Source organism: Rhyacophila brunnea, unplaced genomic scaffold (genome assembly GCF_057557595.1).
Source record: "Rhyacophila brunnea isolate RB1 unplaced genomic scaffold, BYU_Rbru_1.0 scaffold_5, whole genome shotgun sequence".
NCBI lineage: Eukaryota > Metazoa > Arthropoda > Insecta > Trichoptera > Rhyacophilidae > Rhyacophila > Rhyacophila brunnea.
In genome coordinates, this window is record NW_028233170.1 from 42,147,613 (window position 1) to 42,175,456 (window position 27,844).

The 27,844-nt window shown below is 31.1% G+C and overlaps 1 protein-coding gene across 1 annotated transcript; it reads left to right on the forward strand.

Annotated features, from left to right (window-relative positions):
• The first annotated feature begins 2,479 nt into the window (after window positions 1–2,479).
• wg (Wnt family member 1 wingless) lies at window positions 2,480–21,418 on the forward strand. The gene is made up of 4 exons (XM_085956088.1): window positions 2,480–2,544; window positions 18,331–18,593; window positions 19,608–19,912; window positions 20,847–21,418. The coding sequence occupies exons 1-4, from the start codon at window positions 2,537–2,539 to the stop codon at window positions 21,414–21,416; spliced, it is 1,146 nt and encodes a 381-aa protein (XP_085812214.1). The 5' UTR covers window positions 2,480–2,536; the 3' UTR covers window positions 21,417–21,418.
• The last annotated feature ends 6,426 nt before the right edge of the window (window positions 21,419–27,844 follow it).

Consider the following 27,844-nt stretch of genomic DNA (forward strand, 5'->3'; position numbering starts at 1 on the left):
TACAGTTAACTCTTATATTATCAGCTCAAGTAAGGGCTAATGGTTTAATGAAATCGCTTCGAATATTGATATATTCCACTTACGTGAGGGTGAATTTAGGTGGACGTTGTTTTATAAGTTTTTAAGATAGGGTCTATCAATAGTTCACTCTGTTTGCTTCGATCTACTTTTACTTTTACTTTTATTTTTGTTATTTTATTTTATTACTTACTGTATTTTTAACTCACATTTCTCTCTATTTTTATTTAAAAAATTGTTAACACTTATTTTATGTCATGTCGTGAATGCTTTGAATTTATAATTTGTTATGTTCATTATATGTAAAATAAATAAATATGAATTTGAATTTATACTACAATGTTTATTAATAAATTGACAGCATGCAGTTTGGATGTTATTCTTTCAAACTTTATACGATATTAAAGCAGGCGTTTTAGTAGAGACTACAGCCAGGACCCTTCTGAACGTAATCGACAAGGCCACGTGTATGCAGCTATATTTTATATCAATTCCACGGCATGATGCAATGCCTCGTATGGAATCACCTGATATATTGTTTAATGGTATTTATTCCATGGCCAGTTATTTCTATCATATTTCCAGTATGTAGTTAAGTTTATTCCTTGAGAAGAACGATATTTGATACCACAATACTCAAATAGGCTGGTGATCGAATTTAACGATATATACTGATTAGTTCAATAATTTATTAGGTAAGTATATAATGATTCATATTATTGTACGGACTCATTAAATACGTATACCTACATATAGACAGATTCAATGTGAGTGGAAAATATAAGTATGTCATAATACTTATAGGCACCTACGTACTTACAATTTCGACCATGTTCGATCCTAATAAGATCACATGGGCCTCCACAGAGTGGAAGTTTGTAGATATTAACAGATTTTGTTTTTACGTTAAATGGATACCAGCCACTTGGTCAACCTATCAGGTCCATACCCTGACTCAAATACAAATTGAAAACAATATGTGTATTTACCAGACCCAGGATTCGAACTTGGGACCCATGACACTATAGGACAATGCTTAAGCCGCGCGGTACCTACTTACACTAAAATTATTATGTACACGTAAACATTGTCAACTTATCTTTGGTACTCAGGTATCTGTGCGGAAATTGTGCCAATTTCAGGAAATAACTAATACCTAAGTAGGTACTAAACAAAAATAGCACTACTTATTTGAATATTTTTATTTATATGTAAGTAGTTATCTACGTATTTAGAAATAATAATAAACACAATCAATTTTCAATTTTAACTAAAGATAAAAGATATACAATTTCATAGTTTCAATAAAAGTTTGAAATGATACGTACTAGTGGCAAAGTAATTTACGTATTTGTAAAAATATTTATTTTAAATTATTCACGACAAACCATCCAACACATCAATGAAATCGAATATTCATTAGCTAAGATAGTCTAGAATAGTCTAGATAGCTAAAATACATAGTCTCAGTTATTTTAAAACTCTCATTTGTTTTTTTTTATTTGGTAAGTAGATTTATTAAATTTTATTAACTTGTATTTGTTTAAACTGGATCCAGTTTCCGCACAGTTTCGAGTAAAGAAAAAGTGTTATTACCTGTCACTGAGTGCATCGTTTCATTCATTTTACTTATACTGCAAACTGTGTATTTTACCAACATATAAATTTAAGACCCCCTATTAATGACAGGTAAATATTTAAGTTCCTGTGAGAACGTGAAACGAACACATCATAAAAAGCGCCCAATAAAAGCATTTAAGACTCATCGTTCCTGAGAAAAATGCCACGAAATGTGCAATCATAAAGTCGGATGAATGGGAAAAGTTTGAACGTATAAGCGTCGATACCTGTCATTTTACCTGGCCGAGGCTCCGCCCTCCCCCCACCCGTCGGACCTTTTGGGACGTAACTCTCGGACCACAGGCGTGGGCTTAGAGTCACTCTTTTCTGCAGTGCACATCCTGCGCGAGAGCCTCATTCGACTACGCCTCCGGGTTGTCACCGGTCATCCAAATCAATTAATATCGACGTTGCATCGGCCACGCGCGAAAGCTCACCGATAGACAATAGTTTTTTGCAAACCGGTGCTCTTTTTGCGTTCAGACCTCGTGCGTTGCAAAGCTCGTCGACCGAGCTTTCCATTTAACAAGCTCTTAACAATTTACATCAGTGACTTTATTTAATAACACCAACAAACAATAACAATATAAAACAAGTTTATTTAACAATAATAATAAATTCAACTTTAGTTTGCGTGGAAATATAACCGATATGTAACCGTTCGGTGAAACTGTGTTGTCTAAAATGAAAAATCTCTTTGACAAGAAAAAGAATAAACTTTTATTTGATGATGCACGGTAGCAGTTTTTCACGAAAGCGTTAAAAGTTTATTTTGTGATAGTTGCGATTAAAAAAACAAACTTACAAAATGCAGTGGTTTCGGATAACAGTGTTGGTTGCCGTTATTTTCCAAGTGACTGGTGAAAATTCGAACAAGCCGAGGAGAGGAAAAGGCAGTATGTGGTGGTGAGAAAATTTCCTTGATAAACCTACTTGACATATTTCATATTAAAATTTCAATTATTGTGCTCAATCGGTATTCACATTTAATTTTTCTACTATTAATAGCATTATTTATTGTGTAAATACTATTCATAAATATACTAAGATATTCACAAAGTTATCGGCGGCTTTATTTTAGTACATTTGCTTTCACTTATTTATGATTCGATTTGAATTTTCACTTTAAAAATATAAAATCTATGATTTCAATGAGTTGATAGAAACTTACTTATATAAAATAGATTGAAATTTGTCTTGAATAACTTATTAATCATCGGTATTCACTGTTTTTATGAGTTGCTATTTTAATATTTTTTTCAAATTGGTGATACAATTATTATAGGTCATACAATTGATTATACCTACAATTTTTTTGTTCTCTTTAATAACGTATTATTTTATATTTACCCCAAAACTGTTTAATTCAAAATTTTTTTATATCCTTGTACTACTTAAGTGCCTATATTATTTTAATTTTTATAAAACTAGTAAAAACTACAATATTTAAAGTACATTTTATATTAGGTATCAAAACCTTAAAAAATGGCAATACTTAACTATCGAATCAATAATATTATGTTTCATAAATTAATTAGTTCAATAAATATTTTAAATGTAAACCTAATCGAAAAAAATGCATACCTATTGAGCTATAATACATTTTAAACAAAAGTTCACATTCTTAATTTATTTCACAAAGACTTGAGTAAACTAAATAATACTTACCTAATTTTATTATTATACAGTTTTCATGCAAAACTAGATCATCTGACATAATTCATCCAGTAGCACAGTAGAAATGCCCAATCTATTATTTCCTCAAACAATTGAAAACCCTCATGAAAAGAATAACGATAATGCTTTCTTTTTGAATGTATCTACTAGTTTAAAAAAAATCCTCGGTTACACTGACGTGAATAATGCGTTTCTTCTTTTTGTGTGATGAAGCAGATAATTGGTTATTTATAACTTCATTGAAAATATCACAGGTAAAAACAATAATGTAACACTATTATTTAACGCTAAATATGCGTGAAAACATGATTTTTTTCGACGCACTTTGTTTTGTTCTCAGCTATAGATGAATAGTCACCTATTCACCGTAACTTCTGTTTGGTTTTACAAAAGCTTTTACAGGTAATTTGAAGTGATATTATTTCACTGACTTTTATTAAAGATATTGGAAAAACAATAATACTCTTATTGATGGTAGGTATTTGAGATCTTTTGTGTGAATAGGTATTTACTTTATACTTGAATCTTGTGCATAATAGTAGCGGCGAAGGGTGGAGGTAGGCTGTAAAGATTTGACATAAATAGTGCATACTAAACTATGTCAGTCATACATTTATTTAGATAAAATAGGTTAGTGTGCACTATTTATGTCGGATCTTTACAGCCTACCTCAACCCTTCGTTACTGCATAATAGTATTGGTAGATATATGTACTTATTTAAATAAAAATATGCACAAAATAAAGATGTGCATATATTTAGGTACTTACATATACTTACTTAAATTAAAAAGATAACCATTGACATATTAATGAACACAACATTTGAAGAATAAAAAGGATAGGATTCATTATGAATGTCATTATTTCGTAAACAAGATGAATGCAAAGGACTATAGATAAGTACGTCACAATAAAAATATATAGGTATTACAAATTAGCATTCATGCCGCACATTTTTAGGTATTGTTGTCCTATTCTGCTAGCCTTTCCGCACATGTCCGATTTTAAAGGCTTAAACATTAAGAATTTTAATGAAATAACGTGTCGTGTTAATGATAGTATTTACACATATTATGTTTAAATGAGTAGCTTAATATTATCAAAGTGAGACAAACGCCACCTCCCACTAAATTCATGTTTTTATTGATTATGGTAGTGCAAGTGATGCTCTTTTCAAAAAATTCATCAAAAACGGTAGTTTTCATAGAGATTTTTTAGTTTAAAGTTGGTATATTATTTATATGAAAAAAAGACACTTCTCACACATGTTTGTGAGTCTCCTGTACAATTTTGTAAATGGCTTATGTCCCACTTTAATACTAAGCTACTCAAATATTATATTAATCTATTATTTTACATAATATCTGCGATCAATCATATAGGTACAGCGTTAGAAGTTTGATAATTCAAACAGGTATACATTACCAATAATACATTGTTATAATTAGGTATTTGAACCAGTAAAAAAAGGTAACATCGTTTTTATGAATGTATAATTATTTTTGTTTATACATAATTATTATATATCTACGAGTAGGTATATGGCTAATATGATTTATTTAAAAAAAAAAAACTTCCATAGGTAAGTAGGTTTTATGCGCAATTGATAGTTAGGTACATCCCTAACATAATATTTCCCTACCCCTAAATTATTTATTCAAATTAATCAATCTCCTCATTTATTACGTGCTCGGTGATATTTAATACAACTCCACCCCTCCAAAGCTGCCTGATTAATATCTATCCATTTCATAATAGAAGAATGTTATGTTTGATCGAGTAGTAATATAATAATGCAACAAGTAAGATTGTGGATACGATTAATCAAAATTTAATAACATAGAGAAATCCTTAACTTAGACATGATTTTAAAAAATCGAAACAGTATTTACCGCGCTTATTAAAGGGTTACTTAACGAAGTCATCAAAATACGTTGTAGATAAATAAGTCTTCTCTAGAAATATTTTTATTAGGTATCAAAATGTGCTTATAGTACTCGTACCTAATTGATGTGGTGTCCAAGCAAACTATTTCATTTTGTGGAGAAATAGTACCGTCAAACTGAATCGATACCTACTACTAATAATACATTGTTTATTAACGTATTTAAATTTCTCCAAACCATTGGATTATAAGACATTGAATATTGATAAAATGATAGAGGCACCTCCCAGTGGCGAGGGGTTGTTGAGATTCAACATAAATAGTGCACACTAAAGTTTTTCAGTCACACTTAGGTATTTGTTTTCGTACACTATTTATGTCGGATCTTCACAATCACTGCTAACCTTTTAATTACATTTAATTACAATTACCACATTTAAATAACACGTTAATTATATCTAATGTCCAACGACTCCAAAACGCGCCAGTCGTGGTGTTTGCACTAAATGAGTTAACAGCCTTCCTACACCCTTCGCCATTTGTACATATATAGGCTATAAATACTTACAGAATAAACCACTGAAATTTTGAATATGTTCTTTGTAGTCATTTAGTACTTATTCAAAAAAATAATGGTGAGCGGTGACAGGTTTGGAAGCCCCTTTTAACATTTCTAAAATGATTTCGAACTACGTTTCCACAACGAGAAGAGAAAATCAACAATGAATTTAAAAAAAAAACGTAGATATTAATGTGATCAATGCAATGTTTCTGAATTCAAATCCTTATTTATAGATGGATCTTATTTTTTGAATTTAATTTGAATTTGTTATTTATGTACCTACCTCAATAATTCAAATAATTGATAATTAATATTAATAATCCAGCTATATATAATTAGATGCATGATATACCTAATCAAATTGCGTTAAAACCGGTTGATTGACGTTTACTATTTATTATTATTATTTATTATATGCCTAATTTTTTAAAGGTTCCTCAAGTATACTATAATATTATATATTTAATACGGATAGTTACATAGTTTTTTTTTATAAATATCAAAATTATTAGCCTAATTAATATTCAAATACCACGAACTAAATATCTTACAATTTTCTTACAGTTTTCTAACAAATACGGCATAAAATTACTGTCTATAAATAATAATATTATTACATTATCAGTATAGATTAAAAAAACTACCTCTTTAGATACAATTCAACTACAGGTATGAGTCGACTAGAAAAAATGATAATCCATTACCCTTTTTGGATGAAGGATCACACTTTAACCTTATTAAACACTACACTTATCAACACTTGTTCAAGTAATTAAGTTAAAAGGGTATCTTGAAGGTTGGAGCTTAAGTTAATATTATAACAAGATCCCTATAAATAATAGTGCTTCACGTTCACAGTAGTGAGTAGTCACTCATCACTTGTGATTGATCGATACGGTATCCAGAATTCCTTACTTAATTGTTTGGTAAATACCTACTACAGAATGCAATGCACCTACCTGCTTACGAGTAAGGGTTGCATGTAAGTATTATTAAAAATAGAGATTATTTTATTTTTAATCTTATTCCATATTTTTTAACTGTAATTTGCTTTCTTACCTACTTCGTTTAATTTAATCTATAGTTAGAAAAATACATATTTAACTTACACATTTTTATGTGAATTTTAATATCATTCTTCTAAGATAATGTCCGTAGCATTCGGAAGACTTTATCGATGATTTGATATGTTCGACATTTTTTTTCATACACTGGAACACGTACTAATAAACTAAGTATATATCAGGGTCGTACGGTCCATAGATGCTGTGGATGCAGCGCCATCTCATATTATAAATACCTATCCATAAATACAATAAATAAATTTAATGACATACTAACTGCGACTTGCTATTTGACAGTATATTTTTGTTCTGTTTCAGTTCGCCATTAGTTTAATATAGCGTAGTCAACGTATAATTTCAACAGTACCACTACATTAATTTGTTTTAAAAATCCGTCATCGATTATTCAGTAGAAATGACGAACCTATTTCAAAAATTGGAATATTCGGCATGACGAAATAAATGTTATATAATATATTCCTAAATACACTTAAGTATAATTTAAATATAGGCATAAGTATGATTTTAAAGAGCATGCCTGATATCAAAAGATACCACACGCCATTGGTAGGTAGGTATATTTCTAACAAACGGGCGAAACCCCCAATTTACAGATAATTATTGACCACAGAAAAAAGTGCTAATCTATATTTTAATTCCAGGATTTTTTTACCATTTCTTTGTTTAGTTTTTTAATTGTAATTTTAATTTAACCGATTCATTGAATTCGATATTTGAATTACTTATTTAAAATTATAAACACTACGATTCCTATTATTAAATCTTATTAATTTGAAACAAAATGATAAATAACCATTCTTTAATAATTCAATTTTAGCGATCATCATTTTTTTTTCGTCATCGCATTGAGTGTGTAACAGTTTTTTTTTAATAAGCTCGCAAATTTGTCATCAAAGTCCTAATTACAAACCCTCTTCTATTCTCTCTTCGCTTGGTCGAACCAACATGTCGGCGACCACCGTCTACCATATTGACCCTCGATGCTTCCGTTGACGATGACCCTTTCCAAATTATTATTTTTCTTTCTGACTATGTGGCTAAATAACTACATAACTCTGTAGAAACATATTTTTACAGTCTCGGTATTTTACGTTCATTTCTTTTAGAACCTTAGCATAAGCATCCAACACCACATTGCGAAGCTATTACTCCACTGAGAAAATATAAATGCAAAAGTCAGTCACCATAGACCAAAACTTTAAAGCTAGGTTTGTTTTACCATTATAATTATTTTATATTATAATCATATTATGGCGATAGTGACACATTTTGTTCAAGAAGAAAAGATATTAGAAAACAAAATCACTTAAAGACGGCCATGCCATAAAACGTAAGAAATCCAAATTTCAAATAGTATCATTAAACATTAACAATATTAAATTCGCGTGTCGTTTACTTCACTTAAACTTACTTACAAACTTAAAAATACAGATGCACATAAAATATCATATTTCTTTAATACGTAGTTTATCTCATATTTCTCCTCACTTTGAATAAAATTGTACCAACCCTCTTTCACTACACACCCATAAAGTGGCGCGCTTTTTATTATTTTTGTATTCTCCTGTAACGTAGGTATCTAAAAAGGTATATATTTTTCGTATACGATCTAAGAAAGATTGAGAAGATCAGTGTATTGGCCAAGCGAAATCTAGTACCTACATTATGAATTTTGATATTGCCTGTAATTTCTCCCTTTGCCATGGATATTACATACCTACGTCATAATAATTACTCTAATAATATTTTTTATAATGCGAGAAATAATATGATAATTAATAAATAATGCAATACCATCACATACATAGTTTTAAATTAAATTCTCGGAAGCAAATTTCATAGCCTGTGTTCTATTTTCCAGACTATGTCAATCAATAATACTGTTCGTAACATATTATGAAGGGTATTATAATTTATTCCATAGCGTGGTGTAAACAATTAGCTCAGAAAAAAACTCAAGTGCTTGTGGATCTGCGTATACTTTGTTGAAGCTTTGTCATCATAGCATTATTATTATGAACCATATAAACATGTCTACACCTTATTTAATCAAATATTATAACTAAACGTCTGGCTACCTATGATTTAAAATAAACATTTTAATGCACGTAATATTATTTATTATCTAATCATTATTTGCACAATATTATTAATTTAAGTCATCATTGTCTCATTTTTTCAGTCATTTTAGTACCTATTTAAATTGATACACAAAACACCTTGATTTTATATGTATTAATTATTGATTACTAATATTTTTATTGAGGCTGAATGATGGAAAATATTTTACATAGGCACTAAATATGCACATAAATGTATCAAATACTTTACTAGCAATACTTATAAAACTTACATAGAAACAAATAAATGTAGGAATGTAGGTTTTTTTATTGAATTATTTTTGTGAGTGTTTTATTTTACGAAAGCGCACGCCTTCTACTAATAAAATTTATACGAGAAATATATTATATTTTAATGTGCATGCGGTCGGAGTGGTGGGTACATGCCTTTTTAAGATAAAAATACTATACCTACTATACGGACAAATAATATATTTTATGATGGAGCCAATTTCCACAATGTGGAGGGTGGCTGGTATATTAAATTACTTTTGTAAGTATTGTATATTAGCTATTCGCGTCAACTCTCTGTAACGATGGTAATAAACTTCAACAAACATATTGAGAAGATAAAAAAATTTGGCCTATAAGACAAAATGATATAAGCATTTTATTACCATAATATTATGTTAATCATTCCTAGACAGTCAACAATTTAATATAATAAACCTTTAAAGGTTTATTAAATACCCACCTACATATATGTATTATGGTACGTACCTAGAGGGTATAGTGTGTTGTATTACCTACTGACACGATTTTTTTATTTTCACTGAAAATCATCTAGACGCTATCAAACACATATAAGCCATTATTATATCAATATTATACGCTATATGAAAGGCTCATCTAGTTCTATTTTATTTTAATAAATTCTTATAGATAACTGGGTTTTACACACCAATATTGCAACAAGTATAATATATTTAATATTATATAGGTATATTATTTTGACATTATAAAAACTGTGATTGTTTTACTTCCCTGCCTCTTGATTTATTTCTGTGTTAACATCGCGGATGCAATACAATAAATATTCGATTTCAACGCTTCTCAGTTGATTAATTTATTTAAATAATATCAAACTGTTTTTTCGAACCACATCCCGGACCACCTATACAATATTCCTCCGTGACCACCTGTGGCTCGCAAATCAAATCGGTACCCACTTTATTATGTGGAATAACTCTGTTCAAAACCACTACTCAGCGGGCAACGATACCGCGAGTTCCGGACACCATCCTCAGACCGTTCTAAGAAGTCTTAATTTGCCAAATGATATGCTGATCATTCATATTATTATTCAGTTTTTTTTATTGTAATTTGATGACTTCTTTATACCTGTTTGACTGTACGATTTTTTCACGCAAGTGGAAATTAAATAAAGCAAGTCACCGCCGGGAATTAAACCGCAGTTTTAGATTGTGTGTGGCACAATAATAAACACAGTGCTACTGCTTGAATGTAATCATCGGTTTTTCTTGTAATATAAATATTCAATGTTATTTATATTATAATATGCATATCATACTTCGTTAAAAACTTGGTAAAATTTTATATTTATTAACAAGCTTCCTCAAAACTCCACTTCAAATATATAAATATTAACAATAATTATTCAATGTCAGTTAATAAATAATATCTGAACTACAAACTGAATACTTTTGAGTAGGTACTTATGTATTTTTTTTTAGTAAAATCAAGCATATTTTGTGATGATAGTAATTATGTATACAACCTTGTTATATATTTGTAACATTTCATATGTTCGAGTTATAAACTATGTAGTTATTTTGTATTTTTTTTTTAAATAATTCACATTGTCAATCAAAAATTTCTATCATTCAAAAAACTAATAAATCGCTCTATACGTACAATAAGATAGTATCATATTGATAAGATACATCTTTGTCACAAAACCTAGGTAATATTATCCATAATATATTATAGTGATACATAAAAACTATATTCCATGTGTTTAGGTATTAACGTCAATATTATATTGAAGCTGGAGTGAATTGCTTTTAATTTCAATATTAATATTTTGTTTCATTCTACTGTGTGAAATTTAGTAGATTCCTCAGTGTAAGTATGCATTTGTAGTTAAATTAGGTTTTTAATCTAGCCAATCGAAAATCTACTCATTTACTTAAAACATTATAGATTACCATCCATAAATGTTGATGAAAAAAAATATAAAACATAGGTACCTATTTGTGTTTTCTTTCTAACTGAACTTTTTATATATTTGGTTACGTAATCATTATCGATGACTCTTAGCCACCCCAAAGAAAATTCTACAATATGTTCTGCCTGTCGCAAATAACCTAAACTGTATTAACCTCAGGAATTTTGTGTTTCTTTCTCCACAGTCAAACACTCTCAGCTTAGGTGTCCTGGCTCTATTTTCCCTTCTGATAAATTCAAAAAGAGTATCTTCTGTCACTGACTATCTTAAAGGCTTTTAAAACCCATTCTGTCAATTAAGTGGTTAATTAAATATATTACGTCACTCTAGATATATAATACTAATACTTATATCCATTTGTAAACCTATATACATAATAATATGTGAATATTATGAATGCATCGTGTTGCTGCAGCTCAGAGTAATAATTTAAATGTGAAAGCATTTCATCGACTATTGCACAATTTATAATATATTTTCTAGCTGTGGGGTCATCAATTCAAATAATAAAATTTAAATATTTATATTATCTAGTATGTAGGTACGTTATGTATGTACCTACCTATCTATGTGCATTTGTTGATGCAATTCATTGATATTTATCGGCGCCAATATAGCAATCACCCAGTTGTATTTTTTCAAATCCTCTCTTATTAGAATAGCGGAGTAACTACATTTTAATTAAAGCACCCGACAATAGAAGAGCGTTCGGCAATCTTAGGTTTCGACCACAATTTACCTATTATGCATCCTTATTTTTATTACAACGTTTTTCTTACCTCGTATTCTTATTTGTCCGGTACAAATCTTGCGATCGATTTTTAACTAACTTTCCGACTAGCTAGACATTTGAAACTTTTATAATATATCAGAACACGATGCTAATGCATTTTTTAATACTTTCAGCCATTTTGAAGTAGAATTAAATTCATTTTCAGTTAATTCTGTTTTGTATGAAAAGTTATTTCGGAAGAAATCCGTAATCCAATCCACTATTATTGATTGCTAGGGTCCAAACAACTAATTTATTAATATATACGTGCGTTACTATGGAAATCAATATGAGTGTCAAAATGAAATTTCAGTGTTATTTCTATCAAATACAATTTTTTTGATCGTTTAAGCTATACTTAGTGCAAAAACATCTTCTTGGCTACGTGTTAACACTGTGAACTAACATGCTCCGCCCATTTTAACCGCAATTCCTTTATAAACTAACAGGCTCCTCCCATTTAGTAAACAACAGCGCATAGAAGCGTAGCCAAGAAGATGTTTTCGCACAGTAGTCAAGTCAAGATTATATGATTCAACAGAAAATTTAAAAACGTTGTACCTATATAAAAAGTTCTTTTTATCTTGTAATTATTCGTGTTGATATTGTATATTTCTCGTTTCTTATATTTTTATTAGCATATATGTATTATTATTAGAAAACGAATTGACTCAAATTATATGTGTAGCTATATCTAATGAGTTCATTTTTAAATCATACACGTAACAGCCATAAAAAGTTAGCACGCGGTGTGATACTGAATCGCGCGAATCACGTTGCATTGCGAAAAATATCATTTTACAATCGTCACTCCGAATCTTGTCGGAAGAAGAAACCTGCAAACATCCTTCCGTAATAAATAAAACTGTCGCTAATCTCCGACGCGATCTCATAACGAAAATCTCGCGAGTGAGAACTAACTTTGTAATATGCGAAATCGTGAGAACGTCCAAAATCGTGACTGACGGATTCGCGCCTCTGGAAGCGGCTTCCTTTGAAGGTACTCCACATCTACGACTGCTCAACCTTTGCGAGTGTCGTCATTGTTTGTTGACATCTCTGTAATGCAATGCAGTGGACGCGGATGGCTTACATACGAGCGGAATGACCTACAATCAAGATGCACTGCGCTGATCAGCCCGCGTATTTTTGTTTGCATTGTCCGTAAAATAAATTCAGAGCAGTGTTAACTCTGTTTATATTTCAACACACGTACACATTGTCGTATTATTATTCTTCATAGTTTGACTAATATTTATTTTATTTAACATTTTCACTTCATGTACTTTCCGCATAGTTATAAAATCAATCTTGATATACCTAAAAATCTATACCTAACTACACAAGTTAGGAATTTGTTAACTAATAAACGGATATTCTGCTTAAGTTAAATTATCCTTGAATTACTCAACGTTTTTGCTCCGGTAAATTATATGTGCAGTGGCAATTGTCCTGTACGCAGATAACGCAATCGATCCGTCTGAACATTTAAAAAAATGGGTCTCGATACAGTTTAAACCAGTAATATATTTAAGGTCATAAAATTCCATATCAAAAATACCTATAATATAAACACTAATGTACTCACTTGTACTACACCGCCAATAATACTTTATGTCATCAGCTATCACTGTCATCTTCAATAATTATAAAACTATTTTTATTTTACAGTATGCAAATTTTAGTAAGTAAGTAATTGCGTTGGGAGTTGAAATATACGGTTTTTATTTATTTTTATATCATGGGATCTTCAAAATTAACAAAACTATAAACCATCATAGTGATCGAATGGAAATGTTTCGTTATAACGCCTATTTCAAAATAAGTAACTTCAAAGTCAAATATTTGCCATTCATAATAGTAAATACATAACAGGATAATTTATTACATTTTTTTCTGATATTGTCTGATTCTTTTTATTTTTCATTATCTATTGACATATTATAAGAAACAACTATTTTTTTCACTAATTACGATTTTTATCAATAACTATATTATTATGTATGTATTTTATTTAATAATGATCACTTTTTTACATGTTTTCTATCAAATTTTCAGCAATATACTTCCGTAAATGATCTGTTTTACCTTTGTACGAATCAGGAGTGTAATATAATATATTTTTTTAAATAATTCATGGCTATCCAAACGGTTAATAGTAGCATCTACACTCTTAAGACTCATTTTAGTATTAAAACTATATTAGTTACGTATATAATATATATATATATATTTTTAATTATCGTTAAACGACCTTATAATGTAACAATTTACGACGTATGCACATATTATGGGAATGGGACGACTGGCCTCCGGACAATTGGACGCCGCACTGTCGTAGACACGTATAAACGAGGTATTTTAATCAGTTTCTATCTACAACTTAGTAGTTTGAATTCATTTTACTCTTAACATAATGTATTCTTTATCGCGGATTGAGAAATACCATGCCTAAGGCTTTATATTAAATAAAAAACTCTTTTTTCGTTGAAACTTAAACATATGCACGATTAAATCATTGTTTACGTCTGCATATTTACATTCTTACCAACTTTTAAATCATAACATAATCAATAAAGTATAAATAATAATATTGAATATTTTTTTTAAAGTACCTATAAGTACCTAACGTCTATTTATTTTTGAATTCCGTGGCGTCCAGTTGTCCGGTGCCAAATCGTCCTAGACCCCATATTATTATACACATATTATGATATCATAATATCTAATCAATGATTCACATCATGATAATAATACAGGTGACTAAATAATTTACTTTACTATATTATTACTTGTAACTCTTAAGCCATGTTTAACAAAGGTGCATAATATTTTAAAGATAAAGTGGTTTAGTAAATTTTCTTCAATCCCTTCAGAGCTCAAACAATCTTTAAAACAAAACGTCAATATTGATTCCGAGAACACAGCAAACTAATATCGGACTAAGCTGTTTGTTGGCTCTGCATACAATCAGGCATTGTAACCGTGTGTATTCAAGATTTCAATATTGAAAAAACACTTCGGAAAGACTTAATATCTCGTTTCCTTCAACCTCTCCATACAGAATGTGCATATATATATACATTGTCAGCTTACATAACATTTTTCTTTATATTATTATTGATTCATATATTACGTACCTACTTTATTTTCATTTAAAATCCAGTTACTACACAAAATATTGTCTTTCGTACAATTTAAATTACTTATTGACGTAAATGATGCTATGGATTTATGCTATTAATTTAAAATGGGGCCCCGAAATAGTTCAAACTAGACATAAAATTAGACCAAAATATTAAATGTTCTTTTAACGCGATCGTCAGTGCGTCGGACCTTTGTATCACTAAACACGCCACTGTCGTCTATAAGTATATAATTCTAATATCGTCATATCAGAGAATATATAAATATTTTTTTCGTACTATGAATTGGATCTTAATTGAAACGTTAAGTAGGTATATATATGGAGCATGATTACAGAAGACTTTTATTAGTAATAATTAGGTATTGTTTTAAACTACCTAATTAGATATTTTAATTTCTTAGTATTTTACTGTTGCATTTAAAATGATCCAAAAATCTTTTTTTTTTATTTTATCTACCGTTATAGATAATTTAAATATTATGTTTTGTCTTTGAACATAATATAATATTTTCATTATACATTATTTAAGTTCAAGGCAATAATAATAAATGAAATAGATATATAATAGGTATGTACCTAGTTTAAGCTTTAAGCGTTAATATTTTAAAACAATTCTTGTACTTGTGTACTAATTATATCAATTTTTCTTCTTCATTCTTTTTAATTTTCGTCCACCACTTGACACTTCTCAACCACACACTATACATAATATCGAACTTTAGACCCTTCAAGGCTATGTCAGTACTGTCTCAATATAAGCAGCCTTTTAAGATAATGGTTGACGTTAACTACAGCTATTCTGATTTAATCTGTTATGATCAATGTCAATCAATCCATAGTAAGAAGATATATTCACATGTTTCATAAGACGCAGCAAACTTTTTGAAAGCTAACAATTTTTCCCTCGTCTCAATGACCTTCCGGTGCAACCAAAATTCAGACTGATATCAGAGAAAGTTTTTCCTTTCAACTGATGTATTTAGTGCCTATCTAATAATGGCGAAGGCTTCTAGCTGAAAGTAGCTAAACGATTAGTAGCCGGAAAACTTCACATCCGAACGGTCTTCATATTATTCATAAATATACACCGAAATGCGTATTTTTACCTGTGTACATTTGCAATAAATAATGTAGTATCATTTATTTATCGTTAACTACAAAGATGCATTTTGTCCTCTTGTGGAAGAATTAGACAGAGTTAATGTCATTATTTTTAAGGTTACTAGTGTAAACTGCACTTATATTAAGCATATTAAATTATATAATGTTTGAGGCTTTCACGGTTGTTTTTTTATCGTAGTAGATTTTTAGGTTTCCACCGTGTGTCCTTCTTCCTTCTTTACTCGACGTTTCGGACTTTCGTTTTGCGTTTCGGGCATAGAAACCCTGACAATATTAACAGGGATGATGGATTACGGTTAAAAACGGCATGGCTTCCGGCGCTATCAGCATAATCCAATATTTGAGCCGGTGTCTCTGGTCGTAACGAATGACACATTACTCTGAGCAACGTTTGCTTTTAACAAATCGGATTCCTTTTGACATTCTTAGACCAAGCTTACTTTCATATATCTACACTACATTTTTATCATTAAACATAAATATCATCTCTTGATAATGGCCTCTGCAACGAGCCGGAAACGTCGAGTAAAGGAGGAAGAAGGACACATGGTGGAAATCCAAAAATCTACTACGATACATATTGAATTACTTCTCTCTCCCGACGCCCCAACGAATATGTCGTGTTACGTTGTAAAACTATCAACCCTTGCAGTACTGTATATATTTTTTGTGTTAAATCAAATAATATATTAAAATAAAATAGGTTTCTTTAGTATTTTTGGTTTTATTTGTAGTCTTCGCCACTGGTTTTTTGAGGTAAATGCAAAATATTCGCTCAGTAAAGTATCGTATCCACTAATATTGAGTAATATTCAATAATTATTTATACACATAAAGACTGATCACGCATAAGAACAAATACAGCAACGACACGGATGTTATTTTTATCTTTATGCATTGTTAAACACAGCACTCCTCGGCCATTTATTTGTAGATTCATAATATATTATTATTATTTCCCAAAAACGTAAAAAAAACTATTTCCTTCGACTGTGTACACTACGAACTGGTTCACACCTTTCTTTTATTGTTTGATTTTTAAATCAATATTTAAACAAAGGTGGGTCAAGTGGACTGGAAGTAAAACATCGATAAGTTTTATGAATAATTTAAAATGACAAAAAAATGTTTGCATATTATATCTACTAAGAGTAGGTACCCATCGACAGTAATAATTCTAGACACATAATTATGTACCATATTGTTTTCGTATGCAGGAAATTAAACATTATTAATGCATTTTCTGCAAGTTTTGTTATTGGTATTTTCAAATAGTTTTCGTTTGTTTACGTATAATATTTAACACTTCTCTCAGATAAACACGGTTTGAAAATTTTTCATGTAGGTTTTTAGTTTCTAGCTAATTATGTAATATGGCAATTTATACCTATTGTTTCAATAAGAGAGCTTTTCTAGATCGATTATAATATTACAACACAAATAATAATTGATTCGTTTATTAAGTTTTCCTATTTTAGAATCCCAGTTTTTACACAGGATTATCTTGTCTATGGATTTTATATCTAAAACAATAAATAATTAATGGTTTTAATTTGTTCAATTTACATTTATTTGATGATGATTCCTCATTTTTTAGTATGATTCAATTGGTAGCCATAGAAAAAATACAGTCTATCTATATATTAGTGGCCTATTGACGTTTTGATAGTGTGATTTTGTATAATTAATATGTTTTTATTATTTCCTAGATATTATACAAGAATTTTCGTGTTCTGTTCATTCATAAACATGTTGTAATGGAATAGTTTTCTTTTCTAGTACAATTCGAACATGTTTCACAGTATAATAATGTATTGAATAGTTAATAAAATAACCCCATAACAAAATCAAGCTTGTGTTATTTTCTTGTTAATCTGTTTATACGTTTCATAATTTATTGAACTGGGTGAATTTTAAAGAATGTTGAAATTTTTACGACTTATACAATGCCGAATATCTTGAAACTAATGTAATAACTAGTAATGAAAAAAAAAATTACAGATTCACTTTTATATAATAACTCTAGCGAAAGTTTTCTTCAGCGTCTGTGACATTGGCAAACATTTCTCATCATATCTCTAGGTTTTCAAATATCTTTAGTAGCAATTTACTGACTAAAATATATTTTACAGGGGAATTGCAAAAGCTGGAGAGCCAAACAACATATCTCCAATGTCACCGGGAGTACTTTACTTGGATCCAGCAGTCCACGGTACATTACGGCGGAAACAACGAAGGCTTGCAAAAGAAAACCCTGGAGTTCTGGTTGCTGTGATGAAGGGCGCTAACCAAGCCGTGGCTGAGTGCCAGTTCCAATTCCGCAACAGACGATGGAACTGCTCAGCAAAAAATTTCCTCAGAGGGAAGAATCTGTTTGGAAAAATTGTGGATAGAGGTAAGCATTTTCATATACGTTTCACTTAAGATCTAGCTTTTTGCTTGCATACCTATATTAAACTTCACATAATTTTTACATGATATATTTCAACAACTCAATTTGTGGTTATATTTAGCTCATATTTAATTAATGTTGCTATCTATATTTAATCTAATTGAAGGAATCCTTATATAATATATACTTAAATCAAGTTGAATAATCTAATAACCTTGGCAATATCATCATATACATATTTATTATAAATTATTGCAAGAAGCATCCCTGGCTCGATAGTTTTATAGCTGATAAAGTACTCGTCTAGCCATCAAAAATTGTATGAACAAATCCGACATGAAAGTTTTTTTGGTGATTTTACCGAGGCTTTGACTGTGACTCGCTTTCATATCGCCTCTTCTCTTTTAGAAGTGGATCCGCCGATCAGGTCCTCATTCCTATTCTGTTAAAAAACTTTACAATTTTGCCAAGCTCTTCCGTCTTACCCACCACCAGAGCACCTTTCAATTCGTCGACATTTTTATAGATATCCGCAATTTGCAGCTGTGCTCTGTGACGTTTATATTTAGGGTATTGTACTGCTATATGTACAATATCCTCTAAAACATCACATTCATCGCAGAGCTGCGAATTGCTTCTTCCCATGAGGACATCAAATCTTTTACCCATTGTGTGCCCTGTCCTAGCCTCGGTATTAGCTTAAGCTCATTCTTCTTCAAATGAGACTCTCATTGAGTATTTAATGGGAATATTTTTTTTTATTATTCGTACCTACAATTTCGGTTGGTTTTAACCGAAATTAGGTGACTACCAATATACTGTAAATTTATTGTGTACTTACATGTAAATAAGTATATATTTGAAAAGATATTATCTCATTTAACGATTTTTAAATAATTCAAATATTTCAATATTTTTTTTTGAAAACCGAACAACTGAAAATATTTGCGCAGTACCCCATTGATATTGTCATTACAATCAAGTAGGTGAACTAAACAATGTATTATTTTTTATTAGGTTGTCGCGAAACGGCGTTCATTTACGCGATCACAAGCGCGGCTGTGACGCATGCAGTCGCGCGGGCGTGCGCGGAGGGCAGCGTGGAATCCTGCACGTGTGACTACAGCCACCAAGCACGTGCACCTCACGCTCTGCAGACGGCCTCAGCGACGGCAGCTGGAGTTAGAGACTGGGAATGGGGAGGCTGCTCAGACAACATTGGCTACGGCTTCAAGTTCTCCAGAGACTTCGTCGATACTGGCGAGAGAGGGAGAAACCTGAGAGAAAAGATGAACCTCCACAACAATGAAGCGGGGAGAGCGGTAAGCTATTTTTTTATATTTTTTCGTTATAATTTTGTAAAGTTAAGTAAAGTTAGGCATATCGTTTCTAACTTGCTGCAAGGTGAAAATGTTTTTTTAAATTTCTGTCAGTAATCACAACGAAAGATAAATTAGGTTTTCTATTCTTTGAGTATCACAAATAATGTATGTATAATTGGTCTCTCTTCAGAAAGCATTTCACCACACATTTATATTAAAATACAGTCGAACTTGGTTATTACGAGGAAGATGGGACCGACAGAATTTTTTCGTTATAACCATTACTCGTTATATAACATTTTTCGCGCCACGTTCTATTTAAACATAGAACATTTAAAAAATCTGAAAACCATCATAAAAATCCCCGACACAAGCATGGCATTCATAAACTACAAAAGAATTTGTTTATTGTCATGAAATGCTGAGCCGCCGGCGCTGATAGGCGTCTACTGACTTCACAAAGCTTGGATTTTTTTACATGCAATTTCAACCATATGCGTGGATACTTTTTCAATGTTGTCGGTGAAAACACCAATTAGGTACTTAGACACTTAACTAATGTCATAAAAGTAATCCGATCCCAGCACCATCGGCTTAATTAACTGCCCGATCGGATTTTATTGCTTTGGGTCGAAAATGTTGTTTTTAAGCGATCGACACATTAACAGTTTGGCTCGGTATACCCGAGAAGTAGCTCGTTATAAAAGTGAATAAATGTATGGAGAAAGTCATAAACTAAAATATCAACGAATATGTTCTCATTACATCCGAGATCTCGCTATTTCCGTGATCGTAATAACCAAGTTCGACTGTATCTTCAAACCTGATTAACTGAAATATAATAAATCGCACTTTTTACGAGACGTATTTGATCTCATTTATGGAAACGCGTATTTAATTATATAACTAAGATTGTTTTCTTTTTTTCTAATAGCACGTGCAGTCAGAGATGCGCCAAGAGTGTAAATGTCACGGTATGTCCGGATCATGCACAGTAAAAACCTGCTGGATGAGACTACCATCATTCCGCACCATCGGAGACAACTTGAAAGACCGCTTCGACGGGGCATCTCGCGTCATGGTCAGCAACAGCCTTAGACCTGGAGTAGAAAATCCCCCAAACCCCGGATTCACAACAAACTCAGCGATGAACAGTATTCACGCGACGGGCCACCATCGCGGACTAAAAAGAAACAGGTATAATTTCCAACTGAAGCCTCATAATCCGGAACACAAACCTCCAGGCACCAAGGATCTTGTTTACTTGGAGTCATCACCAGGGTTCTGTGAAAAGAATTCGAGGCTGGGAATTCATGGAACTCACGGAAGACATTGCAATGATACATCCATCGGCGTTGATGGTTGTGATCTGATGTGCTGCGGTAGAGGTTACAGGACTCAAGAGCAAATAGTCGTCGAGAGATGCGCTTGTACTTTCCATTGGTGTTGTGAGGTTAAGTGCAAACTATGCAGGACAAAGAAAACAGTGCATACGTGCTTATAAAACAATTAGTGCTTGAATAAACAGTCATTTTTTAGATGTACTTAGGTTTACTTTTGAGAAAATGCAATGAACATTAATTAATAATACCGCATATATTTCAAATTAGACGTTTAATATTGTAAATATCTCTATAATAATATTTAATAATTCATTTATAAAAAACTTTCTGTAATCTTATTTATCCTGTCATAACATAATATTTCAATGAAAGAGTTTATAACATCTTGTTTCTCAAAATTTAACACCTGCTTTTAACAAAATATTCATAATCCTACTTAAACGTTATAATCAAAGATTTTGAACGAAATGATTCGTTTATGGAGACGGAGCCTAAATGCAGCGACGTCCCTGGGCAAAATTCCGCCCTTAAGCAGAGATAAAATTCCACTCCTACTAACTGATATTAATGCGCTACGTTATCTACATGCATTACTTTTTAAAACTGTGTTATTGCTTTATTATTTCTTAATGGTCAAATACAACAGTCTACACTTAAGTTTTGATTACTATCTTTCTTTTTTTTCTGTTCTAATAAAATATGATTTTGCACATTTCGTCCCATAATTTTCTACCTCTATGCAGTGCATGACCTGCCTACCCCCACGATACGTCATTGCCTAAATGTTTAAAACTAAAGTAAAAAGGGACATCTGGTTCAATAATTAAGTGACTTCACACTACTGCTATGACATTTACTTGCCAATTTTCCCGGTGTATGAAAAGACAATCCGTCACGATAAGTAGATATGCAACTAACAATCTTCGGCCTTAATATTTAATTGAAAAATCCTGTAAAAGTCAGAATTTGTGTAAAACCGTTTAAAACTGTACTGCACGATAAAAAAAAATGTAACCATTGAGTGAATAAGAAAATCTGAATGGCAACTGAGCGATGTCAATATCTGTGAAGTCATCTTAACCATGCTTGTTTGATAAATACTTTTAAATGTCATTACCGAAATAACTTAGGCTCCTATTAATAGTCCAAATTCTTTGGACTTATTACTATTTAATATTTATAATAAAATTTGATTTCTCTTTATAATACACATGTTTTTGTTGTAACCATTAGAGACTGATATGTTAAAAAATGCATTATTTGGGCCAGTCATTGAAAAGTCACTTATTTAGTATTGAATTAGTAACTATGTAAGCTATTTCAAAATTATATAAGTTACAATAAAAGTTATTGGAAAACTAGTATCTTTCTATATTTGGAAAAATAATTTCAGTTTTCAAGTTTTCAATTTTTATTATTTTACTACAATTTCAGTTTTTTTACATTATTTATTATCGTTCATCACAAAAAACAGCATGTTACATTTTATTTAATGTAAAAAATAATTTTGATAATACAACTATTTTTTTTATTTTAAATTATTTATTCCTGTAAGATATTAATTAATGTTAATAAGATAAGATGTTAATTTATGTGAAAACAATTCAAGATATCAGTATTAAGAAAATTAGATTATATTATAAGCTACTGTGTAAATATGTATTTATAAAAATAAAAATAATTCATGTATTGAGCTAATAACTTAAAGGAGGCCACATTTAGGTTATGTACGTGACACTATCTGCTAACCGTGGCCCGAATATTAGTACCAAAATGTGGTATCCTGATAGCTAATAGGTCAATGAATTCAGGTATTGAGTTGATAAAAGTTGCTTAAATTTATACAGTGCCTATTGAAACACTGCCAAATTTTAAGTCGCGTTTATTAATGAATATTTTTTTAAGTGTTTACCATTTAATTTGCATTTAAAACGGATTGACAATTTTATTATTTAAATAAAAATATTTATGTCGATGATCAAAATGGAAAACGTTTGTGTCATTCGCATTTTTGCGAAATAGAATAAGATGTATTATTGTGATATGTATTATTTTAGACGTATTTAGGCAATATTTTCTTAGTAATTTGTAAGAAAAATATTATTTTAACGCTCTGATAAGTATTATTTATCATGTTGACGAAAGGACATTCTTTTAGGTATTGTAGGACCGATAAGACTGACTTCATACTTTTGCCTATTTTTTCATGATAACTAAGGTCTACAAGGGAGTGTCCTATAAATAATGAAGTAAAGAGAAATTAAATATTTTACAACAATATTCTATTTTATTTTTCTCACCAAACACTGAAACACCCAACACTACTCCCACAGTGATCAACAGCTTTCCATCATTTTCCTAAATTTGTTATTAAATCTTTCTAATGAATTAATAGTGCGGTTCTGTATTTTTGCGTGATGCTATTTTTATCAACTTACACAGTTTCAAAGTCACAAAGCGAAGGAACAGTAAAATAATACAAACCTCAAAAGAAACATCAACGCGCGATCACACATAAAACCCGACAACGTAAGTTTTCACTCTAAATCACTTAATAAACATTCATTCTATTTAAGTATATCAATTAATACACCATTATATGCAATGCTATTCTTAAAAAAAATGACAAACATTGTTATATATTTGATGATATGGTAAATTGTATATACGATACAGTCTTTATGTACCTACCTACGAGTCAAACTAAAATAATGCTCAATAGTAAATTTTAATACAGCGATGAAGACCAATATGGTTTTCCACGTGTGATAATTGCAATCATATTTTTTCAGGCTGTAAGTATTCCCAGTTATGAAAGGATGCTTAATATGATCGATGTAGGTAGGTACTTACAGAGTGTTTTTGTCTGTCACTCCGATCAGATTACCTATTATTATTTTAAGGACACCATGCCAATAATATAACATGAAAATAATAAGATATACTGATCTTATGTATATATATCTTATGTCCTAAGCGTAAAGTATTCAACCAATGTGTGCTACCAGTGCAACATGGCATGGAAAGGCGCATGTTGACCACAACGCGTAAAGACCATACAAACAGTGTATGATGAAGCAGATGTGATGTGATAGAGGTCGTTAAGCATATTAAATGACAATTGGATGGACAGATTCTGTCATACAATGGTACGCAAGCAGCACTAAACGACCACAAGTACGCACTAAAACCAGTTGGATAGACGAACTATTGCAAACAACCAATTCCCGTAGGTAACTATCAAGAATCGTTGTTTCAGTTATGAGACGATTTAATCATATAAGTTTTCATTTTAAATCAGTTAGAAAACATTCATTTTATTCATATCAATACACTTTTTATACAAGGTGTTCATGCTAAATTCTAAGTGTGAAGTTTTTGTTAGCTGTAGCGGTACTAGCGTTGTTAGGCGTAATTAGACTGGGGTCGCTTTGACAAAAAGTTATTAGGTACAGAATAATTCTCATTTTATTAATAACAAATATTTTATTTTGACGATGTTATGTATGTAATGTATGCAATAATTAGTTATTCATAGAGTTAGATTGATTATGAAATATATTATGTAATATGTTAGGATGATTGAGATTCATTTTGGGACAAGTTCTCTTTTGTAATATAATTCTTACCTCAAATTGCAATTCTGTAAATTCTTCAATCGTCTTTTCAAGAGATTCGGCGCTTACTTAATGGTAATTCATGATCATTTACATTTTTTTTATAATTTTCGATACGATAGCTTACGTACCTTTTATGAAAGATAGTAGAGGTTGACTTACAATTACGTATTTATAGAAGAATCTTTTACTTCTTTCAATAAAAGCATAATATATTGTATTCTTCTTCTTCGGCCATATCCGCCTCTTAGTTGGAGTATATGGGCATAACGAGGCACCTCCAAGAATCCACGTCGCTCGCCAGTCTTCTTGCATCGTCTTAGATCAAACCAGCATCCCGTAGCTCCGCCGTATACATTCTGATAGTATTTAGCGGCCTTTTAGGACGCTTGGTTTGAAGAACAGGCAAGTTAGGTTGAAATTATTTTCTGCCATCCGCAACACGCAGCTGAGCCAGGTCCAACGTCGCCTCTTCACTCTCAGCATGATGAGAGGCTGCTTGGTGGGTTCTCTTTACTCCTCGTTGCTCCCAATCCCTTATAGCACCGCACACCCAGTATCCGTCGCAAACATCTGTTTTCGAAGCTCAGTATACGGTTGCTCTGAGCAACCATATTGTATTCTACTTTTCGCGAATCTCGTGGTTGGAGGGACGTGACCGATGTATTTGGGGATGACCAGGAGGTGTAGATGGACAGTCATCAGGAGGAGAGATGAGAAGATGGATGCAAGAGCGAGTTTTATTTACAGCCTAAACAGTTGGTACAAAAGTATGTTACAATACTTATGGTCCCGAGGTCTGAACTCGGTGGAATAGGAGCGACCTACACGAAGCTTACTGATCGCGCTGAGATTACGATAACTAATAGATATTTAGACTGAGCAACTAATCAACTATGACCTGCTAATTATATGCATGAATATTCGGTAAATTGCGAGTCATTGCTGATGAAGTTTGCAATATAGAAATCCGCTGGCCTCTGCATTATTGCACTTCGATGTCACGCGTGAAGTGTATGCTGACTGTAGATGCGACTATTGTGCGATAGTTTAAATGATTTGCTAATTCTTACACTGTCGAAATAATGCTGAGAAGACCCGAAGTCATTGACCACTACATACTCATTCATATTATTAACTCAATGAAAATGGTAGTTTGTAGAGATTCCATTATAGAGAGTTAGCTAGTAATAGAGATGTATACTGATTCAGTTGGTTTTACAGCGATCTACTTATCGGTGAAAAAGGTTTTTGTAAAGAATCGAAGTGATTCGATCTATTGAGTTGTATTCCAGGAGTAGAAGATCGATTCGTCACAGCACGGCCGTGTGATGTGGTGGCGATGGTGAAATTGAATCGGCCGAACGCGAGACGATAATTCGGCATTATTCGAGGAGAGCATTAAGACGTCGGACCGAGATGGACCGAGCCGGCGCGTGAATGCCAAAACACAATGCAACAAATACTAGGCAAACAGGATGTCACGGTTCATGCTTTCATCTCTTATTTAGACGCACAAAAACACAACTTTTTATTGTGCTCGGCTCTTTTATTGATATCTTTATTTATGTCGGTGTAAAAACGACGGATTACTGTTGTTTTATACGCACTTTTTACACGATAATGAAATCGTGTTACACAGTATCTTTTTACTTTATTATTTAATTCGTTAGCGGTTAGGTTAGACTAACTTTTAATATTATGGTCTATGAACCGTTTTACATTTAATGTACTTACCATTATTTTTATTTTCTATAAATTGAGCAATTATTTACTAGTGATAGTCCGCGTCAAACACAGACATAAAATACTTACAAAATAAAAAGAACTTTTTATATACTTACAACGTTTTTAAATTTTCTGTTGAATTATTATGCTCAATATGCTCAAACTTGTACTTGGTATGAAGTAAATGAAAAAACAAACAAACAAATATAGAAATACTGAATACTGAAATGTCATTTTGATTTCCATAGTAACGCACGTGTATATTAATAGTTTTGTTGCTAGGACCACGCACTTAGTAACCAATAATAGTGGATTGGATTACGGATTTCTTCCGAAATAACTTTTCATACAAAACAGAATTAACTGAAAATGAATTCAATTCTACTTAATCAATAAATAAAAAAGCCTTTTTATTTCTTACAAACAAAAAAGTAAATGACAATGACTATATCTAATACATTTATATTATAACCTATGATTATATATATTATGTATTTATATATATATATCTATCTATGATTGTATTATCTACTTATTATCTAGTTTATATAATATTAATTATTATTATTTTTATATTTTAACGTATATATTAATAATTTAGTTGTAGTAGTTAGTCAAAAATCGATTGCAAGATTTGTACCGGATAAACAACCACCGGACAAATAAGAATACGAGCTAATAAAAACGTTGTAGAATAAACACAATGAAGAACTATATTGATTCGGTTTGAATGTAATTTATCTTCCTATTACCTACTATTTTGGTATTTAAGGTTGAGATTTGAGAATATAGTAAATGCTTTATTTATATGTACGCCAGTATTACACTCACCTAAGAGCTCGACTAAACCCGCAGCATCGCCAATTGTTGGATGTAGATATGTGCCATGAAGACGAACTCTCTCAGATCTTGATTTTTAATATATTATATTTCAACATAATTATCATTTTATTCAATATAAATAAACTCGATCGTGAGTACATAATATAGATATTATCACAATAAGTGGGTCCGCTAGTTAAATTAAAAATGAAAGTTACCAGTGTTGTTTATTACATTTAAACATAATACACGGTAAATACGTATTGCCATTATCATTTCATATGGTTTTTCTGAAATTTTCGAAAACGACTGAGTCTAATTTGGTGTTCGATGGCTTGAATAAAAGACCTGGTTCTCTAGATGAGCGCAAAATTTAGAAAAAAAATATTTAAAAAGTAAACGGGCGAATAGAAAAGTCAAAA

What these genes read in the sequence shown, in the direction of transcription:
- wg (XM_085956088.1), top strand. An exon ending in TGGAAAAATTGTGGATAGAG is followed by an intron (nt 18,594 to 19,607) that starts GTAAGCATTTTC and finishes ATTTTTTATTAG; the next exon opens with GTTGTCGCGAAACGGCGTTC. An exon ending in ACAATGAAGCGGGGAGAGCG is followed by an intron (nt 19,913 to 20,846) that starts GTAAGCTATTTT and finishes TTTTTCTAATAG; the next exon opens with CACGTGCAGTCAGAGATGCG.